This window comes from Paramisgurnus dabryanus, chromosome 13 (assembly GCF_030506205.2).
Source record: "Paramisgurnus dabryanus chromosome 13, PD_genome_1.1, whole genome shotgun sequence".
Lineage (NCBI taxonomy): Eukaryota > Metazoa > Chordata > Actinopteri > Cypriniformes > Cobitidae > Paramisgurnus > Paramisgurnus dabryanus.
The window spans coordinates 18,730,993-18,751,968 of record NC_133349.1 but is presented as its reverse complement, the minus strand read 5'-3'; the positions used below and the strand labels follow the sequence as shown (position 1 = coordinate 18,751,968).

General features: G+C 38.8%; 1 protein-coding gene across 1 annotated transcript; it reads left to right on the top strand.

Annotated features, from left to right (window-relative positions):
• The first annotated feature begins 833 nt into the window (after window positions 1-833).
• adar (adenosine deaminase RNA specific) lies at window positions 834-14,658 on the top strand. The gene is made up of 15 exons (XM_065261015.2): window positions 834-982; window positions 3,377-5,528; window positions 5,701-5,899; window positions 5,996-6,144; window positions 7,292-7,427; window positions 7,824-8,062; window positions 8,229-8,382; window positions 8,801-8,972; window positions 9,066-9,159; window positions 9,591-9,710; window positions 9,800-9,930; window positions 12,171-12,353; window positions 12,443-12,555; window positions 12,675-12,802; window positions 12,925-14,658. Exons 2-15 carry the CDS (start codon window positions 3,514-3,516, stop codon window positions 13,265-13,267), a joined length of 4,176 nt encoding a protein of 1,391 aa, XP_065117087.1. The 5' UTR covers window positions 834-982; window positions 3,377-3,513; the 3' UTR covers window positions 13,268-14,658.
• The last annotated feature ends 6,318 nt before the right edge of the window (window positions 14,659-20,976 follow it).

Sequence of the window (20,976 nt, the reverse complement as noted above, 5' to 3'; positions counted from 1 at the left end):
GATATTTTTGCTGTCTAGATAACACGGCGTATCAAGTGGTTATTTATGTTGTTAAATATGCAAGACTTTATAACAGCAAGGCAGTTGTTAGGGAGAAGAAAACTAATATCATTTACTTGAACTTGTATTTTTTCCTTGCAACTCCTCCAAATGATATTATATATTTTTTGTATTAAAAATTTTTCTACTATTATGCTTATCTTTATGCAAACAAATAAATGAAGATATTTTTGTGTATTTGTTATATTTTTAAAATGCATATTGTTCTTCAATTGAGTTTGTAAATTGATTTTAAAGTAATCGGTGAACGTGCGGTTTATGGATGGTTTCAAAATTATCTCAGAGCGATCTTGATCGTAATTACAACTTTAGGGGCTGTTAATGTCATATGGCGTATTAAAGTACTCCTGGTTTGTTCGTATTTACGAGCTAGTAAGTTGTTTACAGCGTCAGATGCATTTAGTCACTTTCATCGGTCCAAAATGGCGTACCATATAATGAATTACAAAAAATACAGCAAGTTTTGTACTATATTTCGTAAAAATAATAATAATGTGCATCAGGCGTTTTTTGTTTTTAATTTATTTATGGAGCCACAGTAATCTGTAACGTTATAACGGTTTACAAGGCTATCAGATTTTTTACACTGTACAGATATTTTGCTGAAAATAAAAAGCAGTGCAACCGTCAACTACAGCGTAGCTTCTATTGTTTCCTCCATTTTCTTCTAAACTCCTGGATTATATTTTAAATTTGAGTTTCCCAGTGTTTTTTACGACTTGTCAAAAAAAGTGGTGTCTTTTATGTGCGATAATCTCGTAAATCCGACGCACCATTACACGTGCCTACGTCATATGAGAGCGCCAAAAACAGCGTCGCATCTCAGCACCGTATTTTATTATCATTCACCCGCGGTGTGGTTGCATTCTGCATGTACCGTCTGTTCCTGAACACTACAACATTGTGAATACTGCCTGCGCACGTAAGTATACAATTTTTAGTAACGTGTTTTTACTTACGTTTTCATTGTGTTCGGCTGGATACAAAACAGAACGTGACCAATCTGGAGGAAGAGATGCTTAACGCCAATCTGCAGCGTCGCTGTTTATCGTACTTTATGGCTTATTAAATATACGAACAGTGGAAACTTCGAGTCTTGCCCTCCGGTAGATCAAATAGAATAACAACGGAGCTAGATTAGTTACTATGAAGACGTTTTTTTTAAAAACTCTTATCAAACGATTGTCCTTGTGCACATGCAACGACAGCGTCAACATTATCTAGTAGCGTTAGCAGTCCTTAAAGTTTTCTTTTGATTTCTCGATGCTTGCAGTACACATACGTAAACATTTTTAACAGGTCTATTGAATTAGCACTGTGATTTAAAATCGGATATATAAAATTATATGATTTTGTACTTAACACCAACAAAGGCAGCATACAGCACCTCCGGAAGACGTTTTGCATCTTCGGCCTATACAGTTACAGCGTGTTTGCCCCCACGTGACCTTACGTACATCCGCTCGGATTTACGCGCATCCCCAATATCAACTCTTTAACTACTTCGGGTATAAATCTTGCCACTTAAGTCAGTCTAATAGGTTTTAAACTGCAATCCGGTTTATTACAGTCACGGTATCGTAACCTCATGTATTATGCATCTTGGATGGTCGCAGGTGGAGTTTTGCTTTCAGTATGCAAGTGAAATCTGAAACGAAACCGATGGCTCAATGGCGTGTCATAAAAATGGGGAGTGCTTTGCAATATTTATATGTTGTGCTGTCAACTGATATGCTGTAATATGAATACAGTCGCCCTAAACCTTTTTTTTTTTCAGTTAGTGCAGTTTCACATTGTCTTTATTTTCCAGTTGTTCATTTGCTTATGTTTATATGTCTCCAGATACATGTAATTTATTTTTATAGTGTTGGTACTAAAATATGTAATTACTGTTTATAAAGCTGCGTGTGATTAAATTTAAGTTGGTCTGAAAGTAATGTCGCCTCCTACTGTCGCTGTAGAGTAATGCGAGAGGAGTGCAGACAGTAAATTGAGGAGCATTGAGAGGAATGGAAAGCGAAACCTAAAGCGACCATTGCTTTCTTCGCGCCTCTTAGGTTTTTGTTTCTTCCCTTTTATGTACGCTATTACTTTACTATTCCATCATTTTTTAAAGTAAAACCTAGAAGTTTCGGTATGTTTTAGAATATTTTTTGGCCCAAGCAACGTATAAAGGCAAGAGAGGGTAATATCGTCAGAGTTGATGTATTTGCATTTCACTTTCATGATTTCATCGAAATTAAGTTTTAAATTTTAATCAGTCAGAGCTCAAATCTTTGCGTCATTCATACCTGCTAGAGACAGACAGGCGTGACGTTGCTGCTCTTGTTATTCTGAGTCAAGTTCATCTGTCTTACCGTCAGTGGTTTTAATGGTATGTATGTCTCTTGAATGATCTTCTATAGGGAACACTGTAAACATATAAATACTTCAAGATTGCGTTAAAATAAGTCTTATTTTCAGCTCTAAGTCCTAAGTTTTCTTATGCTTGTATGTTTTATACTAAAAAAAATAGCACTTAATATAATCAATGAACTTGGATTTACAAGTCATTTCAATTTTGATTTTTTTTTATCCTGACTAGTGATGAGTTGCTGTAACTTATAAACTGAAGTTGAATTATCTTAAGTTATTATTTTATTCTATAAGAAACTCATCACTAGTCAAAATTAAATAACTTGTAAATCTAAGGTGATTGTACACTGTAAAAATATTTTTTGCACTTGCTTTTTTGTATAGTTTAAAACGTTATGGTTATTTTTTTATTAACCACATGTTTTCCATTTTTTAACTGAGCGAATAATATATTTAAAATTACAAACTTTTAAATAGCATGTCTGCCACAGCTGTCAGTTTTTTAAAGAAACATAATTTACCAAATCAGTGCACTTTAGAAAGAATTTTAAAAAGCTTTTTACAGTTTTCAGATTTTTTATTTCTATGTAAATGATCTCTCTATGTCTTATGGGCCCCAGCTTTACTAATCATTGCACCTAATGTGTTTTTAGCTGTAATTTTGCCCTGATTGGGAGAGAATGCCCTTGAAATGTCCTTCTACCTTTTAATATCCATAGCCACTTTCTCTCACCGTAAGGATCCACAAATTACTTGCTAAGCCAGCCAGGAATAAATGGTTGTTTCACAATAAGCATGAATAATTAATATGTGCCTCTTTAACCTGGTTCTCAAATTACAGTCTCGTGATGCAAAAAAAAAGAAAAAACACGCAGACATGATGTGCATGTGTGTGTGTGCAAAGACAACGTAACATCAACCCATCTTCATGGATTATTTTGCTGTTCTCTTTTGATTTCAGAAGCAGTGCAGAGCCCAATCCTTCACCATCTAGTCACATCACATTTACCAGACACAGGAGGTTTATACAAGCGTATCAGCGTGCACATCCAGAAGGCACTTTAATTGTGCCCAACACTTGGCCCCCACCCCTGCGATATGAGCAGAGGTAGAGGAGGGTTTCACAACGATTATCAACGATTTTCCTTTTCATCCCACCAGGGAAGACCTCGTTTTCATTCCCCATCCCATCCATTCACCAGTCGCCCACGGGGCCCTCGTGTCCCAAGCCCCAATTCTGTACCTGGAAGGTATAACAATCCTTCATATTACTCCTCCCCTCCTGCTGCACATCCACGCGGTGCTTACTTTTCCCCTGCTCCCTATGATCTGCCCCAATGGCCGTCCTCCCATCACAGCACTGATCAGATTTCTGACTCCCATGTTGCAAGCTTCCAACAACAGCAGGTGCAGTTTTTGACCGGGGGGAGTTCACAGGCTCCACAGTTCAGAGCACCCCAGCAGCAAGGACCGCAAGCTCCCAGTAGAAGGGAAGAGGGCACGCACGGACCTATACAGTTCCAAACAGACTATCAAAACTTTAAAACAAGCAGTAGTGGGTTTGAAAGAAGAGAAGGTCACAACCAAGACAGGGCGAATTGGCAAAGGGAACAAAACTTTGGATATCAATCTGGACCTAAGAAAAAGGCAGGTTGGAATCATTCACACCAAAAGGGGCAGAATTATAGGAATCAACAGTACTGGAATGCACAGGCAGATAATCTGACCAGTCTGTCATCGAGCCTTCATAGTCTGTGTTTAGATGACCGAGTGAACAGGGTAGAGTACTCCGACACCTCATCCTGCCATAGCCGTACAAGCAAAGTTTCCAGTTCGTCTGGCACAGTCTGTTTGACCCCTGAGATCGTAAAACAGGTTGTCTCTTTTCTGACGTCACTTGGGCCAGACGAGACAATTCAGGCCAAGGTCTTGGCCAAAAAGCTCCATCTGCCCAAGAAGATCATTAATAAGGCTCTGTATTCTCTCTTAAGGTCACAGCAAGCAGTGAATACAAGTGAGACTCCTCCTCTGTGGAAACTCAGAAGGGAAGACAACCGTGAGCCCAACGCTTGTAAAGACAGAGCGCAGTCTTCAAAAGATACTGAGAAGAAAAAAGGTCCGAGTGTATCTATAAAACAAGAGTCTCGAGAAGATCTCTCCAGCATCTGCATCAACTCGCAAGCACAGGAAAGCAGTGATTCTAGCAACGAATCAGAGGACTCTGAAGACGACACTTCAAAACAGTTTCTTCCAGACCAACCAACGCTTTTGCCTAAAGAAGAATCAGTAAGCGTATCGACAATGGCGGACTCTAAAGACACCAAAGAGCAGATCCTAAAGTACCTGTACGAATCGGGCGCATCCAATGCGCTTGCGATTGCCAAGAACCTTGGCCTGCGAGGTGCCAAGCAGGTTAATCCCACACTCTATGCCATGGAGAAACAGGGCGACGTGAGGCGTAACACAGAAATTACACCACCGACCTGGGAGCTTAGCGTACATCGTAAAGACAAGATGGACCGGCAACGGAAAGCTGCTGCACCCGTTAAACAGGAAGTGAACATTGCCAATATGTTAAACTCACCGTTTGAGGGAAATGCAAATGTGGCTGCTGTGAAGTTGGAGAAGACTGGTGGAAATGTAGGATTTCCCAGTGAGTTTACGACCGCAGAGCTGATGGACAGGAGCGAAAATCCAGTGGGCATGTTGGCGGCAGAGGATAAGGATGGTGATTTTGGTAGCATACTGCAAGACATGCCTGACCTTGAGCCTATTTTCACCAATCCCAGTGACCTGTCCTCCAGTGTCACCTTCCCACCTCCTCCTCCTCATCAGTCTTCCTACTATCAGGACATGGCCAGTAATGGAGGAGAACGCTCTCAGTGGGCATCCGATGATATCCCAGAGTTCCTAAATTCTATCAGATCAGAGGTTGCTGTATCATTGGCGGCTCCCCCTCTGCCGGCGCAAAGTCTGGAGTTAAGCAGATTGCAAAAGCTAAAAGAGGCCCAAAGTAAAAACCCAGTTAGTGGGCTAATGGAGTTTGCTCAGCACCTTGGATACAATTGTGAATTTCTACTCCTTGACCAATCTGGACCCTCGCATGACCCAAGGTTAGTTAAAGTTTGTGTGTTTATGAATGTGAGTCTGTATTAAAACAGCCTTTGCTTCTGGTATACAGTTTAAAATCATTGTTTAAAAAAAAGAAACATCTGAGCACCTAATGCAAGGTGTGTGGTGATATTTAATTTGAGGTTTTAATGAAGTATTTCTGTTCATTTCTAGGTTTCGGATGCAGGTGATGTTAGATGGTCGCAGGTTTCCGCCAGCTGAGGCTTCCAGCAAAAAAATAGCCAAAAAAGATGCTGCAGCCATAACCCTGAAGATTCTTTCCCGAGAGATTGAGGGAGGAGGTGGGGAGGAAGAGGATAAACAGGGCATTGAGGGAGCTGAATCAACCGAAGACTTGGCAGAGGATATGCAAGTATGTTTAGCGTCTCTTTCGCTGTCTTAAAGTTGATCATCAAAGTAGTATTCATCCATTCATTACATTTCATTTGTCTTTCTCTGATATCTAAAGGGTGATGCAGATACTCCACCTCAGGCTTTGTCCCGGTCTCTTCCCGGAGGAAAGAACCCTGTATCCGTCTTGATGGAGCACAGCCAACGCAGTGGGCAGGCAATTCAGTTTATCAACACTGGACAGGAAGGGCCTGCCCATGATCCAAGGTAACACACTGTCAAGGTTTTTAAGTGTTGTCTCTCTGTCTATCTCTTTTACTCTGTGTCTGTTCCTTTTGTCCTTGAAACATTAAATGAGGTTTTGCAAACTATGAAACGCAATGCCTGCTTGTCTCATCCTAACAGACTGAAATATTGCTTTTATCAATATCCCTCTTTCCTGTCCTTGTTCTAGCTCATCTGTCTCCTATCTCTATACGCTATGCCCCCCTTATTGGGTTTGTGGTTGCTCAAGAATAATTAATGAAGCAGGAAGCCATTGTCATCAAGTCTTTATCAAATCCCTGTGCATGAATTTCCATTGCAGATATGAAGTGCTTATTTGTGGGGCTTCACGATTAATTGACATCCTTTTACTTTGAATAAATGAATACTCTGCATGTGGTGTAGCAGTAATAATGTGCATAGAGATTAATCCAGGACTAGGTCTTAGTTATATTCGAGGGGCAATAGGGTGGTCCTTATTTTTTAAGGTTTTAACCTGCATTCTATATATATATATATATATATATATATATATATTACGGTAATTTATTGGTTTAGTTTCCATTTAATGCATGTCCTCCTTCAGCCTGTTCTTTTTTTCCTTATTCTGTCCTTTAGCAGAGAAATCTTAATATTGGATTTGGCCAAATTTAGTCCCTGACCAAAATGAATGTATAACTAAAGAGTATTAACTAAAAACATTTTCAGCTGACATATCTTAATATATATAATTTCTATTGTTTTGTCTAGAGATGCACACCAGTATTGTTTTTTGCAAGTAAAAACTACTAAAATGTCCTAATATAACTAAGGCCTAGTCCTGGATTAATCTATTGTAAACCCTTTACAAGAATTGCCCATGCCCCTTGAATGTTTGTCCTGGATTAATCTACACCCTGTCCGGGAGATTGCCCCATAGAGTTTTTTCATGTACTGTAAAATTAAACTTTAGGCCTTTAGTCAAAGGAAGACTCTTCTTTTTTTGTGTGTTGATGTAAATCAAGCTGTGGTTGCGACATTAGCTTATATCTGTTTTTAAACAATGTTTGATAATACAAAAGTTAATTAAAAGTACAATGTCCACTGTGACTTACTCCCATTTCTACTGCCTGCAATCGTCCCATGATATTCTTTTATGTCCCGTTGTCAGGTTTACGTTCCGGGTAAAGGTTGGCGAGCAGCTCTTCCCAGAAGCCTCAGCACCTAGTAAGAAAGCAGCGAGACAGTTGGCAGCAGAAGAGGCCGTGAAAGAACTAACAGGAAGTGGACTGCTGCATATTAACAAGGTATAGCATGGCAGATGACAGATTGTGACAACTATATAATGAGGTATAAAGAGTGATTACTAGAACAAAAAGAGTACATATACAAAATAAAGAAATATTTTTTTTTATTAATCAACAGTACCTAGATGCTTTGTCACTAAATGTTATAGTTGTTGTAATATGTTTTTTGTTACATTTTGCTGCAAATTATTTCTTGTATTACCAAGAAAAGTGCTTTTATGAATTTATTGTTACCATGGAGTCACATCATAGCTGTATTAGCCTAGAGTTGCTGTAATAAACACACACATTCCTATACTCTTCATGTCTGACCCCACTACATTGACCTCCCAACCGTGTTCATCCTTCCGTGTCCATCTGCGTGCCGGTCGATTGAACACAATCTTTCTCTTCCAGCCTTCAGGTAATTTCTGCCCAGTGAGTGAAAGCGAGTCACAGCCAGCGATGCCTGCGTGCCCCTCACTCCCACCCCTGACGGCAGCAGAGCTCCAGGCAGCCCATGAAGCTGGCGTGGGTGACCTCATCAACCACCTGAACAACAACGCCGTGTCTGGCCTGCTGGAGTATGCCCGTGCTCGCGGCTTCGCTGCGGAGATCCGCCTGGTGGGCCAGTCAGGACAGGCGCACGAGCCAAAGTATGCACACATGCTCTCACCTGGTCACGTTTCTCATCTTCATGTTCTTATTAAGGAAGCAGCAGGAGTTTCATCTCTGTGTGCTTGACTCCCCACTGCTGTACCACACAATAAAAAGATCAAATGTCACGAACATTTACCCCCCCCCCTTCTCTGGCTCTCTCAGGTTTACGTACCAGGCAAAATTGGGAGGGCGATGGTTTCCTGCTGTGTGTGCTAGTAATAAGAAGCAGGGGAAGCAAGAGGCAGCAGACGCAGCGCTCCGGGTGCTTATAGGAGAGGCAGAAAAAGCAGCACGTACTGGAGAACTCACGCCAGAGGTATTCAACACGCACACTATATCTCATTCACAGAAACAATTGTTGGTAGTAGCTAGGTAGTGTTTGACTGCCTGAAAAAAGAACTTCTGTCAGCAACTTGAGTAATATACTTAGGGATAGTTCACCCTAAAATTTAAATTCTGTTATCATTTATTCTTCCGGACCGCTTTAAAAAAAAAAAACAAGTGTGACTTTTCTTCTTCTCTTAAACTTAAAAAAGGTATTTTGATAAATGATGGTAATCACACAGTTGATGGAACCCATTAACTTCCATAGCAGTCTCACCTAGTATACATAGGCATACATAAAAGTCATGCAAAGTCCAATTGATACTTTATTTAATAGGTGGTTTTGGTCCCTGTTAAAAACAAAGTATATTGTTTATATATAAAATTACAATATTTTGTTTATGTTCCAGCTGCCAATATCCGGCAGTACATTGCACGATCAGATCGCCATGCTGAGCCATCAGCGTTTTAATGCCCTCACAACACGCATCCAGCACAGTCTTCTGGGTAGAAAGATTCTCGCCACCATCGTGATGAGGAAAGGTTCAGACAGTCTCGGCACAGTTGTCAGCTTGGGAACAGGTATAAACACACATTTACAACAGACCCAGAAGTCAATGTGACACCTCAACCTATTAAAGACGTGCTATAATTGCTAATGCTTCACTTCTGTAGGAAACCGCTGCGTTAAGGGAGAGGAGCTCAGTCTTAAAGGGGACACGGTTAATGACTGCCATGCCGAAATCATCTCCAGGAGAGGCTTCATCCGGTATCAGCTTACAGCGGAACTCTCTGCTTCAAACTCAATCCCATAATTCATTTTTCTCTCTTTCTAGCACTACTACTGTCTCATTCATCAAGACAAAAGAGTCTTTTTTTTTCCACCGCAGCTCATCAATATAGCTGAGACCATGCTCTTCTCTCTCTTCTCAATGTTTTGGAATGCTTTGGAATGGCATAACGAATTAAAGCACATTGCTTGAGAGAGAGAGAAAAATGAACATGTATGATAATAACCAGTTGTTTAGTAGGGCTGACAATCTGATTAATGACAATTAAGTATTTTGTAGTAATATTGTTAGAAAATGTGTCACAATAAATCAATATTTGCTGAAGAATGTCCCCAAAAGGAGGATTGTGTAACAAAGATGAGTAAATCATTGAATAACCTTTGATAACCTGCATATCTGTATGATTCAGTTTTTTGTACAGTGAGCTGATCAGGCACTGGGAAAATCCCAGCGATGAGACTATTTTTGAGTTGGCAGATGATGGCAAGCTTAAGATCAAGTCTGACATCACCTTTCACCTGTACATAAGGTAAGACAAAATCACAAGAACTTTCAGAACAGATTTTAATCTGTAACCGTGTATAACCCTATATATTCAATGTGCTCTTTCTCTTACAGCACAGCACCTTGCGGTGATGGAGCTCTGTTCGACAAGTCCTGCAGCGAGAGCGCTGAGATAAACGGTTCTGAACACATGCCTCTCTTTGAGAATGCCAAACAGGGCAAGCTTAGAACCAAAGTGGAGAACGGTAAGAAACAAAAAACGAATAATGTGATGAATAATGCAGGGTTCACACCAGACGCAAGCGCAAGTGATTTACATGTTAAGTCAACTAAAAGACGCGAGTCGCAGAAGCCACTCCCATGGCGCAAATTTCCGCATGAATGTCTCGAATGACTAGAATTTCATGCGTGAATGAAGCGAGTAAATTCAAATGTTCAAGCGTAAAACTATGTGTGAATAGCGCGGTTTTTGACGCATCTACTGCGGCTGGTGTGAATGCACCATTACTGTAAGGCCAATAATGTATATTTTACAATAGCAAAGCTACAGTGATAATGTTCACCTCCAGACACAAAATGTAAAAATACATGAAAAAAAAAGGCAAAGTGGTGTCTCTTTTTGTTTTTATTTGTGGCAATATTTTCTTGCTTGGGTGATGCACATGATCTTGCTTAACAGCAAATATTGCAAATAAAGAAATAGCATTGATTGACATTAAAGGTGCCATAGAATTAAAACTGTATTTACCTAGGCATAGATTAATAATAAGAGCTCTGTACATGGTAATAACATATCATGAGCCTCAAATGCGTTTGTTTCCTCATTTTATGTAAACCTCGTGCACACAAAAGACTGCTGGAAAACAGGCCAATCTCAACATAACAGTGGCGGTGACGTAACAGTCGAGATTTACGTCCCAACATTAAATTACACATTAAATAAATTACAAAGTTTTTAAAATGCTAAAAATAAAGTTATGACTGCTGAGTTAGCGCTATATGCTAGCGTTTAGGCTGAAGTTCTACTATTGACGTTTTGCAGGTCCATACTGAAAAACCTGAAACTTACCACTCAGAAACATCAATTTACAATCTCCAAACTATTAGTTGTTTCCCAAAATCTTTATTTTTGTTTTACACAGGCTCAAACATATAAGATCTGTTTACTAATGTGAGCTACTGGCATGAGCCACAGAGCAATCAGAGCAGAGCTCAACATTATTATTCATGACCCTTCCAAATAGGGCAAAAATAGACAATTTCATTCAAATGACAAATCGTAGGGTTGTAAATGGACATGTAAAAATTTTTCTGCAAAAAATAATTTTTGCACTTAATAAAGTTACATACCTTCTATGTAAATATCAAAGAACAATTTAACATTAGCATTCTTTGGCACCTTTAATTCTCATCTTCGATACCTAAAAACAATTTATTTACCTAATCTGGTGTTAGAAATCTCTAATTTTAAATGGCCAGCTATGTGTATGCTACCTTTTAATGGTCAAACAGCCTCAGATGCGATAAGTTGAATGCTCTGCCTGTTTGAATAAATAAAACACTCGGGTTGCCCTCAGGTTAACATTATCCACAGTGTCTCTCTAGATGCACCCAAAGTGGCCAGGCAAGCCATATCTTCACTAGTGCAATAGAAAAAAAAAATTAAAAATACTTGGTTTTGTGTAAGGTTACAATTAGGACAAAGTTTCCCTTACACCTAAAGGCTATTTGAAAATTCCATACCATGTTACACTTAAAATACCTTAAAACTAATTTATTGACCGTCGCATTAAAAAGAATGGTCATCATGGTAAAACATATAGACAACAGTTTATTGTCAAGCGCAGGTCCTTAACATTTATAGTTATAAGTTAATCTAAGTAAATACTGTGTATTTCTGTGTTCTTCACATCCAACCCTGGAGAGCCGATGCCCTGCAGAGTTTAGCTCCAACCTTAATCAAACGCACCTGAGCAAGCTAATCAATGTCTTAATGATCACTAGAAAATTACAGGAGGTAAGTGTGTTTGATTTAAGGTTGGAGCTAAACTCTGCAGGGCACCGGCTCTCCAGGGTTGGATGTGAAGAACACTGGTGTATTTTAAGAAGAAATGACTATTAGGGTTTATCCCTTAATAGCTTGTTTCTAGTTTGTTATGGATACATGATTACTACCAAATCAGTTATTATTGAAACCTAAACATTTTGTGTCTGTATTAGTAGAGAAATGCTGTAGTTTTAGGGCAGTTGCTAGAAAAAAATCTCTTAAAATATGACACATGGTGCATTTGAGATCTTGCATGCATAAATTTTGCAAACTTTCGGGTATTCAGATTATCTGAATAACACTTTTTTTTTTTTTTTTTGGTCTTCTACTGTACAACATGCTGTATTTACATGTCTGTAACATTCAGTTTATTCTCATGTTTCATTTACTTGTTCTGATGTTTGCTATTTGTGTGTCTCCTATTTACTGTTTTTTAAGGTGAGGGAACCATCCCTGTAGAGTCCAGTGAGATCGTGCCCACATGGGATGGCATTCAGCATGGTGAGCGGCTGAGGACCATGAGCTGCAGTGACAAGATCCTGCGATGGAACGTTCTTGGCCTACAGGGGGCGCTGCTTAGTCACTTTATGCACCCCGTTTATCTGCGCTCCATCACACTTGGTAATGCACAATCACAAGGCCTTGAGTGGATTTGCATTATAAACTAGGTTAAAAGTTTATTAATAGATTGTCTTTTTGATATGCATTAGGATACCTCTACAGCCATGGTCACCTGACTCGAGCTGTATGCTGCCGATTGGCTAGAGATGGAGAGAAGTTTAAAAACAGTCTACCAGCAAACTTTACTCTCAACCACCCTGAGGTACTATCACAAATTACAGCCAAACCAACAAAGATGTTTGACTACACCGCTATAAATTTTGATAACACTATTTTTATCATTTGAATGTTCTTAATGGGCCTTTATTTGATTATCTGCAGGTGGGTAGGGTGAGTGTGTACGACTCCACACGGCACACAGGTAAGACAAAAGAGTCGAGTGTCAACTGGAGTCAACCGGATCAGTTTACTGTTGAGGTTCTGGATGGAACCAAGGGAAAAATGGACAGGTGAGATTTAATGGATATATCTTAATAACCAGCCAATAGCATAATCAATTCAAACAGAATCGCATTTCAAAACCTAAACATTGGCTTTTTTCTCTAACACTTGCTTTTTCTTTTCATCCCAGTTCCAAGATGGAGGTATCGAGAGTCTCGAAGTCAAGTATGTTCTGTCTTTTCCATGGCTTATGCCAGCGCGCCGGGCGAATCGATCTGCTAGCGTTGCCTTCTTACGCCCACGCAAAGATGGCTGCCACTTCATTCCAGGATGCCAAGAGGCTGTTCTTCCTGGCCCTAAACCAGCATGGATATGGCACATGGATTGGGAAACCCTTGGAAGAAAAAAGTTTTGAGCGTGATTCCAAAGGCATGGACAATCCTGGGGCCAATCAAGGTTGTGCTGTTGAGCCTAATAGCTGCTCCAACTCAAACAACAACTTTCATTCAACTACTCAAAGCTTACAGGGGTAGAGAGCGAAGAAATCATGAGAAAGATTGAAGTGGCTGGCAGCGGGAGGGAAAGAATAGATGGTGGGTGATGTGAGAGGACAGGACCGAGGGAATGGTCACTCTAGGTAAAGAGTTATTTCGTAGATGGCGAAGAACAGGATAAGCCTGTGGGCTCAAAATTTTAACTTTAGCCATCATGGCAAAGAAGAGAAGGGAGCTGCTATGGCAACAGAGTTAAAAACCTAAGGCAATATAGACATGATTAGACAACAGGAGAAATTTATTTCACTCTATTGCATTTTTAGTGGGTTTTCTCATTTGGAAATTGCGACGGCAGTGATGACGTAGCAGGCTTACCCTGTTCTTACCGTATTCTTGTAGTGTGGTTTCTCTAAGTACTTTTGAATAATCTAATGATGCATTTAAAAAGGACTTTCAGAGATGTGAGATTACGTCATATTACCAAGCTTTGTTTATTTTGTAATTCGAATACTTTGACTTTTTGAGGTTTGACATGGCCATGAATTATGACTTTTCTTAATTTCATTCAGACTACCTATATGCTTTAAGTCTGCTTGGGATTAAACTGCTACTGTATCTTCTTGGGATCAGATAATTTTTATTTTTTGCACCACTTTACAACAGAGTATTGTAAAGTTCTGCATACCGAAATGATTGAAATGTATACATAATGTACATACAGATACATATGCACACAGATGTATATATAAAGCTTGTTGTATGAGTCTATATATAAATGTGTGTGTGTTTATGTATGTGTATATATTGTATGTATATATTTTGTAATAATTGATAACTTTGAAAATCTATATCGTTTTCTATCTTTAATTTTTAGGATGTCTTTTTATACGATGTGTGTTCTGTTTTAACTACTGTTTAAGTATGAGCTCATGGTAACTACTGCATGCAGCTAAACACTCTAAATTGCATCTGGTGTACTGGGTAGGTGGCATAAACCAGTCCTATTCACCTTTGTCAACATAAATTGTTTATTGGAACATATATAGTACCCTGTTTTTCCCACTTTATTGTGAAGTAGAAAAATCTGCTATGCTTGTGTTTTATGTGTACAGTCACAAATGTAACTGATGCATTGCTACAAGACTAAAGCAATACTAACATGTTATTACATTTTTCCAGCAATTGTGACTAGTCTGTATGACTCAAACATTTTTGTTTAAGCCTAAGAGGTCTCTTTTTTTCAAATACACATGCTATTTTAAAGGTTTGGAACAGTTATGTTCATGTAAAACCTAAATTAGTTATTTTAAATGATTTTTAGTTGAGGAGACAGATGAAAAAATTAAAATTGGAAGGTGACTGCTACTAAACGGTCAGAGAAATGAGTCCTGTTGTGAATATTTTAATATTAAATAAAACATTTGGCATTCTGCTTTTTTTATTTGTTGAAGCAATTTTTTAAATGTATGCTATTTCAGTGTTAATATTGAAGTGGCTGTATTAGTAATTATCTTTTAAAGGGGACATATCAGGAAAATCTGACCTTTTTCATGTTTAAGTGCTCTAATTAGGTTCCCCGTGCTTTTGTCAATCTAGAAAATGTGAAAAAGAACAACCCAGTAACTTAGTTTGGTAAACTATTCTATGCAAGCATAATATAAAATAGGTAATTGAAATTTGGCTCCCCTTGTGATGTCAGAAGGGGATTATACCGCCCCTTAATCTGCATTATCCAACCATAGCACTGCCATTTAGAGGTTGTGTACACCAAAACTTTAAAACGTGGATGAAAACGCCTGGACAACGCCGAATGCCAGCTGTTTTTGAGCTGAGTGCCAGCTTTTTTCAGCTAAGCGCTTTGGTAGCTCTGATACGTCAGCTGTGAGACGGTTGGTTGCTGTGCTACTTGTCCCGCCCCTCCTCCACTGTGATTGGACGGCCGTGTGAGAACTGACATTGACGAGCGGAGCTTTTCATTAAAAGTTGAAAATTTTTCAACTCTCGGTGCTCAGCCCCGAGCGCGGAAAAACCACCGGGCGCCAGTTTTCAGCGCGGAAAAAAACGCTAGCTGCTGGCTTATTTGAAAAACGCAGAGCTTCCATTGGAAACAATTGAAAACATGCGCCGGCCGCGGGCGTAAAAGTTTTGGTGTACACAACCCCTTAGTGTTCATTTTTGCTCACACCTACAAAGTGGAAATTTTGAGCTAAAACTTTACATACGTACTCTGGTGACACCAAAATATTTTTTGAGATCTTAAAAAAATCTTGTAAAATGTCCCCTTTAAATTTTCTTAATTTTTTTTACTGCCAAATTATGAACCGCGTGTAACGACATATTACCTTTCAATGTCATCTGTTAAAAACTGTTGAATTATATTTATTTAAAGACACGGGACGGGGAAATTCAAATGGTCACATTCACGCGCGCTCTCCAGAACTTAAATTTAATTTACCTGGTGACGTTGACTTGGCCGACGCTCGCTTACTGGCGTGAGTGCGCATGCATACATAACTGAGGCAAACGAGGTGAAGCCAAGACAAAGTTCAAGTAAGTTTTATAACCAGTAAATGAAACAATCTTTTATTTGACAAATCGAACTGACCCTTACTGACTTTGTTTAACCCAGTGCCTAAAAAATTTACATTCACCTGTCAGCAGCTGTTAACAAATATAAAAATTCAGTTTAGATTTAGAGAAAGAAGTTCGCAATAATAGCCAGTTTCTGTTTAAAACCAATTAATGTCAACATAATATAATTATTAGTGAAAACGAGCATATGATGAAATGGATTTTACATTAAAAACCCAGAGTTAGCTAGGCTAGCCCTCGTGAGTTCTACAATCTGTCTACTACGATTAGCACCGCTGGGTGGCGACCTTTCCCTGTATAGTCAACAGATGACAAGTTGGGAATTATTGAGCCCTCGGTTGAGATAAAGTGAACATTAGTGTGAAATTATTAATTTCTCCCTCACTAATTTTACTGGCAAGTCTACTGAATTGGTCTGTAGGTGTTTTATAGGTCGGATAAAGAGTAAAATTCCACATGGGATTCGTATATCTGATGAACTTCAATAAATGTATCTTTCATCTTTTTATGCCTGTATTAAAATCAAATGGAATCTTGCTACCTGCGCTAGAAACACAGACTGACTGTCACTGACAAATGTCACGTTTTGAAACACTGTGGCTGTTTGTAATTGCAACCAATATACTTAAATATAGTGCACTAATTGAGTGAACAGCCAAATGTGGTGGCCAAATTATAGGGAACATTATCAAGTGCACTCATTCAATACTAGACTGCACCGTGTAGTAGCCTATTAAATGCATTGTCTACTGTTGCAGACAGATGTTTACTGTTGCACTACGTCTGAAATTGCCTACTTCCATACTACACATTATGCGAAAACCAGTATGTGATATGTAGTGGTATGTTCACAATCGAAGTATGCAAAAATCCAGAAAGTCCACTGTTCCCTACATATTATGGGGTGCATCTCAATCAGCTCTTTTGTTCAGTTGTCAGGCGCAGGCACTGATCTTTTGAGTGTCCAGCATTTTAAATCACTCCACTGTTTAAAAATCCTGCAATGCAAAAATAAGCGAGCCCTTTCACCGAAATCTCACAAGACATCTCAATAAACATTGACTTTTGTAAAGTCAGACTTTTACTATATCTGATACATAAACACACATCGCGGGATGATCTATAGTTAACATTTAAATGTAACATTTTGCCAAAATGTTGCACAGATATGTAACAGAAAACTAAATGGGAGTGCATGGGTAAATTCCGGATACACCGAAAGACGAGCCAAAAAACAAAATGCTTTGCTTTAGCAAAGTAAACCAACTCAGTTCATTATAATAGAGGAGTTTTGTTACGTCGCCTGCAGTGTAGACTGGCTGGCATCCTCAAGCCAAGTCATTATCTAACTGCACTTCTGTTGGAATATTTCGACAGATGTGTCAAACAAATGCACGGCGTGTATATGAAATATGACTTGCTTTCATAGGCCGTGTAAATGATCCGATCGATGCCCCCAGATAAGAATGAATGAGAGAAGGGAATGAGGGAATAGGTTAAGTAGTGTGGGCAGACCCTCAGGAAAAGCAAAAGATGAATACACTGTAGAAGTTGACCGGCAGTGGTTAACGAATATATGAAGACCATCAAACACACTTGTTTGTTTTTAAGTTTCGCCCTCGGTGCTTGTTTCATTCGAGTGATGAGTCGCAACAGCTGACAATGAAACAAAACATTTAAGAATGCTCACACGTTGCTTTTAGTCCCCCGTGAAGAGCGCACACATCTAACCCTTTCCACCAGCTGACTCAATGAAATCAAAGTTGCTCTGCAGTCCTGTCATGACTCGAGGATGACAAATGCAGTAATGTAATGTGAAATGTGTGTCTGTTAGTGTAGCAGCATGTGTGTTGGAGAGTGAATGTGTGTGAGATCAACCTCTGAGGGCTTTCCCTTCTTACTTCCACCTACACAGCAACTGTCGCGGCACAAGTGTTATTACTGTATTTAGATTCTGTGCATATCTGTTGCTTACATAATGAGGTTATAATGTGATGCTATTCAAAACGCATGTCAATAGCTTCCTTCATAAATGTATCACGTTTTAAATGAGAATACCTCTTTTGACAAAATCCTCATGCAAAGCACATGACTAATATATAAACGTATATAGACAGATTGAGTTAAATAAGGTACAGCGAAATAATTAAATATGTGTGGGTGAATAAAGAAATGTGACCCGTTGGCATAATTCAGACACAAGGGAAGCAAATGAAAGAAGATAACATTTAATAAAGGTTAAAAGGAAAAGGTGAGCGGAGAAATACAGGGACTGATGAAATATAGTGAGTAGGGAATGTAAAGGTGAGTGGAAGGTGAGAGTAGATGGAAGAAAGAGATGATGGACTGGTATTTATGTAGTAATCTGTTTATAGCAGACTAACCCTGACCCTTTTGCTTTTAGTGTAGGGAATTTTCCAGGTGCTGCAGGTGGCATGTGTGGAATGAGAAAGCTTTAAAGGTTCCAGTTCTCACATAAGTCAGGAGGAGAACAGATGAAATGTCCTCGCAGTGGTCAAATTGCATAAGGGAAGAGCCTTTCTTAGGAGACCTACCATTCTGGACTCATAAGGATCATTGAACCCCACCAGTAAGGTCAAGCTTGTGTTATATTTGGTGTTACACAATATATGAAGAGCTCAAAAGCAGATAAACAGCACCTCAAAAATAAGGTGATGATATTAACCAAAAGTTTTTGGTATTTATATCAAATACTTTCACTTCAAATCCAGTAAATACTGGATTTGGATGTCAAGCCATCCAGAAATACCGCTTTGTTGGCTGAATCCGTTAAACATTACAACGATTTTTCAACAAAGTCCTCTAAGTGCAATTGACAACATGTGTGTACATCAGGGTGCAACAGGTTTTTTTTACCCGGTTGAAGGATTTGAACAGAATTTTTTGTAGTTTTACGAAAGGACAGTGAAGTGAGCAGAGACGACTTTTTTAGAACTGCATGCACTTAGACGGTTTTGCAGCGAAAGACAAGTCAAATGTTTTAAATACCAATGAAATGACTGAAGTGACATTTGTTAAAATAAGACATTTTAATTACTGACTAATAACGTTTTCATTGCCATTAAAGTAATATTACTGAACATAAACATAAGAGCCTGATTAAATAATTGCTCACAGAGAACCTCTCTCTTTGCATCTGAGCTCTTTATATGTTTCTATAATGTACACTTATACGGAATGTCTTTACAACTTAATCACAGTCAAGAATGGCAATACATTATTTATGAGCTCATGCGAAATGCGCAAAAATACTATCATATAATCACATGCAGTCTGTGTTAACTTTAACCTGAATTTTTAAGCATTTTTATGAGATCAGACATTGATCAATTCCAAATGCAGTTGCTGTTGTTTGATTGTTTTGTAACTCTTTCATTCGAGATTGTTTTCCAAAACTATAAAGGAATGTTTCAATGCTATAATCTAGCAACTAATAGTAGGAGGATGTAAATTGAAACAACACAGAACATTAAGACTTGGCAGGATGGTGTAGACTGCTGATGTAGCAAAAAGACCAGGAGTAAACCATTAATGGACAGCAAATATTCTCTGAGTGTGTCTGTTAAACAGAGAGAGAGCGGGAATGAGAGCGAGAATGATGTAAAACATTGCAGTTGTCTGTATGTATTTTGCTAACATGTATTATGTTAATGGTTATAATTATTTGTTGAAAAGTGAATGTGAAGTGTGTGTGCTCATAGTTTAAAGAGATCTCAGGCAATGCACTTGACTTTCCGCCAGACCGTCACTGTGGCACCCCTCTCTCTTTCTGTTTGCATGTCTGTGTTTGTCCATCTGTCTCTCTCTATATATTTTTCTCTCTTTTTCTCTGCCTCCCATCATTCACACTCGACGGTCTGTCATTCATTTTCCTTATACTTCTCCATTTTTGAATTATTCTTCTTTTCATTTCTTGCTTCTTCCAGCTCCCGCTCTCACCCCATTTATCTGCCTTTCATTGTGCTCTCAAGTTTCTCTATGTCAGTTGCTTTTGTTCATTACTGTCAGACAAGCGCATGCGGGTGAATGTGGAAGCCTGCGTGAGAGGACGGATCGAGTGAACGTTAAAGAATTTACAGTGTTGATTTTGAGCTATATTTAAATAAATTACACATTGTGAGTATTATCATTAAAGGGACACTCTACTTTTTTTGAAAAACAACTGAATGGATTCCAAAACGTTAAAATCAAATGTGAGCATATTTAAAAAAATATATATTTAATAGCTAGTATTTGGATACACACATTTGTGTAAACTTTTATGCAGGTATGTTGTATCTGAATGTGTTTAAGCCTGAGAAGGAGCGGTTGGAAGATTTTATTTGGTGAAAAGTGCGATTGAAAAGCATTGAATCAAATTGAATTAAGGTTATGATTCAGTCATGGCCCTCAATTTAATGGAGTGGCATTGGAGAAGTACAGATCATTTTAAAACATTGCATGAGTTTAGCATGTCATCTGAGTCATAAGGGGTCACACAGTTTTACCAACGCCTCCCACAGACTTCAGGAACATAGTGTGTTTGTGTGTTAAAATGGATGGACGGATGATGCAGAGCTGAAGCGTAGTATTGCTGAGTTCACATTTGCAGTAAATAAGGTGGGTTTGTTTTCTCATTGCTGCCCACTGAGTGATGTGATACTACTATTGATTAGCATTGATGGTTTGTGTGCGAGTTAGTTGGTCCAGGTGGAAATGAGAATTTTACGGCATCTCCTGCGTACACTCATGAATCAAATATGCTGGGCCTACACATCTATTAGTGAGAGAAGTGCAATTTAAAATAAAAATAAGATCAAGGAAAGGTGGAGAACTGCTCCGCTGTGGTTGATGTGGACTTCATAGTGTTTAGAGAAAATGGTTGAGTCCCCAGCAGGGGAACAGGAGGCAATTGTCTGAACACGGTGTTGGCATGGAAGCCACATACACTGTAAAAGATTTCTGTAGAAATTACAGTATTACTGGGTTTTACAGGCAGCTACCTAACTTACTGTAGATTTTACATTTATGTTATTTACTGGCACAGTTTGTTCAAAGTTAAATGAACATGAAACATTTCAGTCTTTATTTTCTACAGTAAGTTACTGGCAACCAGCTGCATAATTACATAAATTGTTTACAGTGTACAGTCACAT

Coding starts and splice junctions, on each gene's coding strand:
- adar (XM_065261015.2), top strand. CDS start 3,514: ATGAGCAGAGGTAGAGGAGGGTTTCACAACGATTATCAACGATTTTCC. Junction 5,529..5,700: donor GGACCCTCGCATGACCCAAG/GTTAGTTAAAGT, acceptor GTTCATTTCTAG/GTTTCGGATGCAGGTGATGT. Junction 12,556..12,674: donor TTACTCTCAACCACCCTGAG/GTACTATCACAA, acceptor GATTATCTGCAG/GTGGGTAGGGTGAGTGTGTA.